The sequence below is a fragment of the Lissotriton helveticus genome, chromosome 9 (assembly GCF_964261635.1).
Source record: "Lissotriton helveticus chromosome 9, aLisHel1.1, whole genome shotgun sequence".
Taxonomy (NCBI): Eukaryota; Metazoa; Chordata; class Amphibia; order Caudata; family Salamandridae; genus Lissotriton; species Lissotriton helveticus.
The window spans coordinates 340,692,574-340,701,268 of record NC_136070.1 but is presented as its reverse complement, the minus strand read 5'-3'; the positions used below and the strand labels follow the sequence as shown (position 1 = coordinate 340,701,268).

The 8,695-nt window shown below is 47.3% G+C and overlaps 1 protein-coding gene across 1 annotated transcript in view; it reads left to right on the top strand.

The window, feature by feature from the left end:
• Positions 1-200: 200 nt before the first annotated feature.
• TDP1 (tyrosyl-DNA phosphodiesterase 1) overlaps positions 201-8,695 on the top strand; it is a 934,974-nt gene continuing 926,479 nt past the window's right edge. The window contains exon 1 of the mRNA XM_078660064.1: positions 201-245. Within this exon, the coding sequence (XP_078516190.1) occupies positions 238-245 (8 nt within the window). The 5' untranslated portion in view covers positions 201-237. The remainder of the gene's footprint in view (positions 246-8,695) is intronic.

Sequence of the window (8,695 nt, the reverse complement as noted above, 5' to 3'; positions counted from 1 at the left end):
CTCAGATCAAGAGAACTGATCCCCGAAATTCCGTCAAGGTCGCTACTGTTTCACACCATACTAAGATGGCCTCTATTTTGCACCGATGGAAGCTGCTCCACGCTCAACCAAGTTACATAGCTTCACGGTGTCTCGCTATTTTTGGTCCTCTTTCTGTTTCTACTTCCAGCATGGTGTGGGCTATTCGGAGCTGACGTTTTGTATGGTCCGCCGCTTGAAGTGCAGCTCAACGTCAAGATGCAAAGGTGAATGCAAGCTCTCTCTGCTGTGTGCGTTGTGGCTGGTGCCACGTTGATGCACATTCCCTATATTTGCAAAATGAATGATTTGAGGTTTAACGTTACGCGTCCTGTAGCAAACCTGTGACAAATGGATCTTCTATATGTCATGTCTTTTCATATAAGTGCCAGATGTGCTCTGCTTGTAGAAGGGGGGAAGAGTGTCTTGTGAGACATACGAAACGCACCAGTCTTCTTTGCAACTACATTGAGCTTCCTTAGTTTAGCTTACAATGTCTTCAACGCTTATTTTGACTTTAAAGGTTGCAGAGAAGCCAAATATCATAACAAATCGCTCGAAGGAAGATGTTGCATGTATTGCTATCTCCTGTTTATTGGTAACGACCTATGTTGCTCGACAGTTTTGCTATTAAGCTAAACTTTTATGCTAGTGTAGGAAATGAATGTGTACTTGTGTAACGTAACTGGTGCTCATGTAAAGCGCTCATGTGCAGAGTTAACGAATGAGCGCCTGTGATTCACCAGTTCTTATGCATTGTGTTCACAGCCTCTGCTCCCAATATAATAATCATCCCCTTTAAACTTTACAAGGTCTCTCTCAAAACGTTTAAACCCCTGTAAACTCAAATATACATGATATCCTCAACACATCCAAAGATCGCTTTCTCTAAATAAATAAATCTTCTATTTTTCTTACTCAAAATCTCTTAAACCTTTAAAATAACTTGACTACCTTAATATCCACCTTTTACATCTTATAATAACATTCCATTTATTCCTAAATACAACATACTATAACAACAATCATTCATCCAATTTTCTTTGGCAAAATAAATTATGACATATCTGTGTCTGAGCAGCAACAAGAGAGGCAGATGGCTGCCAGTTCTTAGAGTATAAGCATGTTCAGCGTTTTAGAAGTTATATGTATTCTAAATTCTAGTGTTTTGTTGCTGCTGTTTGGGGAGCAATAAAAGGGATGATGCATAATATTGGCCTCTGGGCCTTGCTATAAAATCTCAGTGTAGTACTGGTACGATAGTGCAAATGGTTAATGCACTCGCTGGCGAGATTTGTGTATCATCTCTGGTCACAGATGATTAATGTACCCACTGCGCAGAATGAAGTCCAACATTTTGCAACATAGCACAGTGGGTAAAGGAGTTTGTTTCAGTGTTCCACTGTAACCCAAATGTCAAAAGTTACACTCAGGATAACATAGTTTAGTGCAGGTGTCTACAATCTTTTCAGTAATAAGAGCTACTTATGTTGAATGAAAAGTATCACAAGCTACTAATATTATTAGAGTTGTAATAGTGATCACATTAGACAAGATTACATCAGCGGTCACAATTTGCAATTAAAAAAACAAAACAAAAACTTTTTCATTGTTTTGGGACAGCATGTAACGTACAACACCCAGGATATAGCATGATACATTTTACCATTACTCAGCAGTCGTGCACTTCTTCCAGTGCATAGGCACACATCTCCTAATTGTATCTAAGTATGGGCCTCCCAACTTCCTACATAAGGTCGCATACACATTCTTTTTGCCCCTTTCTCAAATAAGGGTGCACTTCTATGCTTCCCTCTCTTTTCCTCTCTCCCACTTTCATCAGGTTCTAACCTTTTGCCTCGCTACCCCAAACCTTCACAGCGCAAATTACTAGGCTTCGATATCATAATCCCCAATTTGAAAGGTTACCATCAGTGATCACCTCAGTGCACAAACCATGGATGCCAGTGTTAATTTAAAAAATGCTTTGTCAATGTGGAATGTCTCTATATGAGTATTGTTTAACATCCATAGCTGTAGTACACAGGGAACATAGTTAATAAGAAGTCTCCCCAGGACTGAATTATTTGTGACACAAATGGCTTTAAATATATTTCAGAAAGTCACTCATTTTTTTCACTCATTTGTGTCCCGAATTCTCACTTTTTTCAATGTTGGTATACATATATTAATTCAACCATGCAAAATCTTCTAATTTAGTATGCTGAGATACACATAGGAGAGATACTTACAGGTCGCCGGGGAACTACAAGTAGCTCACAAGCTACTCTTTGGAGAAGCCTGGTTTACTGTATCCTTAAAAATATTGGGCTAACAGGGTCCACAGGGTCGGTCTGCCTAGAAGGGGAGGAGGTCCACCACCCGACATTTTGGTCTGCGTGCATGACTTTCAGCTGAAAGAACGCATTCTTTGAAAAGCGCGGGTTATCCCGTCATTGCAGTTCCGAGAACATCATCCGCAATTGTACCAAGACTTGGCAGCATCGACACTCCAGAAGAGGCGCGAGTTCCGTCCAGTAACGTCCTTTCTGAGGGAACGCAATATTTCCTACTCCTGGGGCCACCCCTTCCGCATCATTTTCAGGTGGCAGAATAGGTTGGCGCAAATCCGATCTCTTCAGGCTGCGAGGGACCTCCTGCGCCTTGAGGACACGACCCCCTCACCAGAGGGCGTGAGCCCTTCGTCGCGGAGAAGACGGCGGTCCTCCTCATGGCAGAGAGTGGGGCGAGAGCCGGAGCAGGGAAGATGGCAGGTTATGCTCTTTTGTAGTGGTGTACGTCCCCAATGCCGGGCAGAATAGCTTTCTCCAGGGACTGCTGGATAGGGTTGGGGAATTTGTGGAGGGGCACCTGTTTTTGATGGGAGATTTTAACTTGGTTTGGGACGGGAACCTGGATAACTCCCACACTCAGCGAGCAGAAGCAGGCGTTTTTTCTACTGAGACGCAGAGCCTGGTAGGTGACCTAGGTTTGATTGACGGCTGGCGTTCTTTGCACCCCCAATCCCGAGACTACACCTTCTTCTCCCATGTCCACCATTCCTATTCCCGCTTAGACCATATTTTCCTGAGCCAAGCCCTTAGGGGGGATATCCGCGACTCCAGCATTTTTCCGCTCTCTGTGTCTGATCATAGCCTGTTGGTCCTTGGGTTGCACTGGGCGATGAGAGGGGACGGGCTACGGAAATGGTACTTCCCGGCTGCACTTGTCCGGGACGACACGTCCTGTAAGGAACTGAGGGTGGCCATCAGGGACTTTCTGGCCCTCAACCCGGTCTCGGACACTTCGGTGTTCAATATTTGGTATGCATGTAAGGCTTCGCTACGAGGTACTTGCTTAGCCCTCAACGCGAACCATAACAAACTGAGGAGGAAGGAACGGGAAGACCTGGAGGCGGAATTGGCCATTTTGGAACAAGCACACAAATCGAACCCATCCAGGTTGACTCTCCGACCTTTAACGGCTGTCAGAGGGAAACTCAAGGCCCACTATAACAATCGAGCTGAATTCACTCTCCTAAGACTACGGCGCCTCTCATACTCGCAGGGAAACAAGGTAGGGAAGCACTTGGCCTGCCAACGTCGGGACAAGAGGGAGAAGGAATATATCGGAGGGATCCAAGATTCGACGGGGACCCTGCAGCACCGAGATGAGGACAAGGCGGACCTTTTTGGCCGCTTTTATGCAGCACTTTACGCGGGGGACTCTCTTGACCAGGAGGCCCAGAGGAGATACTTGGCCGATCTCCCCTTACCGCAGGTTTCTAAGGAGTGGAATGATCTCCTGGCTGCTCCCATCTCCAGGATTGAAGTGTTGGACGCTATTAAGGCCCTGAAACTTCATAAGGCACCGGGCCCGGACGGCTACACTGCGCTTTTCTATAAGTCGTTTGCGACGGAGCTGAGTGTCTACCCGGTCTCCCTCTTTAATGAAATGGCTGTCACCGGGAATACCTCGGGGTCCATGGCTGAAGCCGTGATCTCCTTCATTCCCAAGCCGGGGAAGGACCTGACTAAATGCTCGTCTTACCGCCCGATTGCCCTCCTCCATATTGATGCCAAAATATATTCTTCTGTCATTGCGCGCAGGCTCCAGGACCTAATGCCGTCTCTCATACACCCGGACCAATCTGGGTTTATCAAGGGCCGACAGACACACAACAACATGAGGCGGGTGATTCACCTAAGAGAAAAGGCTACTAGGTTCCGCATTCCGGCTGTGCTGGTGGGCCTTGACGCGGAAAAAGCTTTTGACCGCGTGGACTGGGGGTTCATGTTTCGCACCCTTGGCAGCCTTTGGCTTCTCGGCTCAATTCATATCAATGATACGTGCAAATTATAGCAGACCCCGCTCTAGGGTAATGCTTAATGGACACCGATCCGCTTCCTTCACGCACTCCCGTGGCACCAGACAGGGCTGTCCCCTTTCCCCCCTTCTCTTCGCTCTAAGCATCGAGCCACTAGCTCTGGCGGTGCGAGAGCATGAGCAGATCAAAGGCCTCCCCTTTACTGGTGAGCAGCATAAGATATCTCTGTTCGCGGACGATGTGCTCCTATCGGTGGGGGACCCAGCTCACTCATTACCGCATATCCAGGCAGTCTTGTCCGACTTTGAAACGGTAGCCGGTTTTAAAGTCAACTTTGATAAATCTTATATCCAAAATCTCACTCTCCCTCTGGTGGAAGTTGAGCGTGTGCGGCTGCTCACACCTCTTTCGTGGGCCCCCTCTTCTCTCTTGTACCTGGGAGTCAGATTGACACCCTCCATAGGGTCACTGTTCTCAGCGAACTTCCCCCCACTACTGGCGGCGGTACGAGCGGACTTGGACCGATGGAAGCCGAAATATATCTCGTGGCTGGGCAGGATCCATGCTCTCAAGATGGTCCTCCTCCCCAAGTTTTTATATCTTTTCCAAGCCCTCCCCATTCCAATAGACGTGGACTTCTTCCGGCGTCTTAAAACCTTAATGCTGTGATTCGTTTGGCAGGGAGGGCGAGCACGGTTCTCCTTCGCAACCCTGCGACGACCGCGAGGAGAGGGGGGAGTGCGCTTCACCGATATGCACCTGTACTATAAAGCCGCGCTTCTACGGGTCTTGGTGGAGTGGTCCCAACAGCTCTCAGAAAAACACTGGCTGCACATGGACAGGAGTGTGGCTGGGAGGTCGATCTGGGACGTGGCTTGGAAGCCCAAGGCGGATAGACCTAAGAACGCCTACATCAGTACACCCACCAGCACCGTTCTGAAGATTTGGGACACGGTCTCTGGAGATGACCGCTGGACCACGTTCCCGTCCCCCTTTACGCCCATACACTTCAATCCGGCCTTTCCACCGGCGATGCGGGAAGGCCCATTTCAACTATGGAGGGAGGGAGGTTGCAGGGCTCTTACCCACTTGTTTCATGGGGCCGCGCCGCTCACTTATGCCAAATGTATGAGAGATTACGGGATCCCAGCCACCAAACGATTCCGCCACATCCAACTCCTCCACTGGGCGACCTCCCCAGGGGTGGGAGATGCAGCTACGAGATCGCTAACACCATTTGAGGCCTTTCTCTTGCGTACTTCCACCATGAAGGGCGCGATCTCCTTCCTGTACAGCTTGCTGCTTACCACTGCAGTGTTTCCCTGTCCCCGCTACATGGAGCATTGGGAGGAGCTCCTGGGCCGCGATGTCTCGGAAGAGGAATGGAAGGGTCTCTGGTGAGACATCGCTGCACACAACCACTCATTGGACCTGAGAGAAGCCCACCTAAAGACTCTTATGGATTGGTACCTGTACCCATCCAAGCTACATCGAATATTCCCGGCTTCCTCGGACTTATGTTGGAGGGGCTGTGGTCTGCTGGGGGACTTTCGCCACATTTGGTGGGACTGTCCGGTCATCCGCCCATACTGGGAAGAGATTCTGTCCCATATCAAAGACAGCCTAGGCTATCCGGTATCGCACTCCATAGAACATGTCCTACTGGGCCTCCGAGATCCGGCTCTGAACTATCAAACGACAGCAGAACAAAACATATCCTATGGCTCTGCCTCGGAGCCGCCAAGCTCACCTTGGCTGCGGCCTGGAAGAGACCGGACGCTCCGGCGATATCCCTGTGGCACGCGAGACTATGGAGGTTGCTGAGCCTGGAGCGGATGGCGGATATCTTCCTGGGCAATTTAAAAAATGATAAAGGAGTATCCACTCAAAAATAGAGAGAACGTAAAAATGTGTTCCTCTGGATAGGGGCTAGGGTGCTCAGTTCAGCACCATGTGCCTCAGCCTGTTTTTGGATAATACATATCCTTTTAGAAGACCCCTCACTCACCAACCTAGTTGGTGACATGCTTCATCATTGGGGTCCCACCCCATAGGCCGAGTGCCTATAGGGTGTGCTGCGACACCTGATTACAGTGGAGCTGGTTCGTTTTTTTCTTTTATATGTACAAGACGATCAAACAAGTGGTTTAAAAAGGGCCAACACTACTCACTGCAAGTAATTTATTCTTGAGTGCTTGAACCCTTAATTAAAAACGTGTTGCACCTATGCCTAATTAGGTAGGCTTCGGTGATATAATTAGTGTTTGATAAAAATAGCTAAGTGTGCTATGTGAAGTGTGGTAAATAATAAAATTTAAAAGGGTCTACATGTTTCAACCATCATATCATTAATTGGTTTTCGTCAGGACCATGTGACTGAACTGGGTGGTCCACACACGCTAAGGTGCGTCCTGCCCTAGTCCAGATTAGAGTGCACAAATTGTGGACTCGTGTAAAATAAGTGCTGATTCTTTTGTTCAAAGAAAAAACCTGTAAAAACAGGGAAGCAAAAGACAAACAGGACGGGGTCACATACTAGGGTAGACAATACATATACATCACATTTAACATATATAGCCATACCAAGTCAATAGTAGATGTTAATCCTGGGTTGGAACAGAGGGATTCATCTATTTTATTTACATTGCTACAGTGCTATAACAGGACTGTGGCTGGTCACTACTCGGATAATGCCAAAGAAGTGGTGTCGACCTAGTTCTGGCATTTTTGTGAATAGCTTGTGAAAAAATAATAATAATCGGCGTGCTATGAGTGAGTGATCTCTACTTGTGATCACGAAGTGAACGGCTGCTGGAATATGTGGGCAGTCGTGACGTCGCTTTTGGTGAATTGCGACTGGTATTGTTTTTAGCTTACGCTTCTTTGCGGTATTGCCGCTTCATGGGCACCTGCACTTCCAAGACGGCAAGAGTCCGTCTCCTTCAAATCGTTATGTAGAAAGGAGGGAGAAAGGGAAAGGGAAAAATATGCCCGGTTATAGTTGTTGTGATCAATTGAATTTGTAGCCTTGCCCGTCGGCTTACCAAATCAAAAATACGAGGAACCTCTTGTTCCCGCATTAAAACGGTTGCGCATCACTTACTTGCTGCTTCTGTTCATCAGGCGGTAAACCTACTTGGTTCCGGCTGGTGGTGCCCCGAGGAGTAACCGGTTCTCACTGTGCTTACCGGTAAAGTATCGTTTGGAGCGCTTCCTGGTTGGGCGTGGCCGTATCACGTGGGGTAGTCACGTGACTCCGCCTTGGCCAACCAGGGAGCTCCGAGGGCGGCGCTTTCAGTTGGTGTCATCTGTATCTGGCAGACGTAGTCAGAGGGTGTCTCTTGTTTACGTTGCCATAGAAACCAATCGTTTACATGATCGATCGTTTCGTTGTAGTTTTTCGAAGGAAATTCCTACACTATTAGGGCTTAAATGGGGGTAGCTTCATAGCCAGTGCAAAAGAGAGGGGCAACTCGTAACGGACCTGCGAACAGAGTCAGGAATTCGACTATATTAACAGTATATTTATGAAGTCTTCATTTAATGCGATGTTCTGTGCAAATTTCGGTACATCATGATATTTCTTGTGAATAGTGAATCATGCCAATACACTATTCCACGGGATGTTATCATTCAAACCCGACTTGTGGGTAGACAGTCTGTACACCCATCTTTGCTCTTTTTCAAATAGTCTTTTAGTCAGATTCGTACCTGGCTTGACTTGCTCAATGATGGTCCATTCTAAGTCATCTGGTGTATGGCCTTTTGCAAGAAAATGCTCAGTTAGTCTTGTGTTAGTTTTTTGGCACCTGATAGTGCTTCTATGTTCTCCTATCCGGAGTTTTATTTTTCGGCTCGTCATACCCACGTATCTTAGATTACACGGGCATGTCAGCATATAAACAACATTCTCACTGTTGCAATTTGTATGACTCCTGATAGTCCAGGTTTTATTTGGTTCCAATTGCAACGTTTTTGTGTTCTTCGTGAAGGGGCAGACACTACAGGTACCACATCTGAAGTGGCCTGTCACTCTTGGTAAATCCCATAGCGTTGTTTGTGTCTCCCTTTCGGGGTTTGTCTTTATTGGTCTTGTGTTGACCACCCTGTCCTTTATACTCTGCGCCCTTTTGAAGCTGAACAAGGGTTTTTCCCATTCCAGGTTGCCAGTATTTAAGATATTCCAGTGTTTCCTTATTATTCGGGAGACATCATTGGAGATGGTGTTATAGGTAGTAACACATGTCAGGGGTATTTCTCCAGCTGCTTTGTTTGTATGTTCTAAGAGACCAGAGCGTGGTTGGTTCCGCGCACGTTTTTGGCTCTTCTGGAGAATCTTTTTTGGGTACC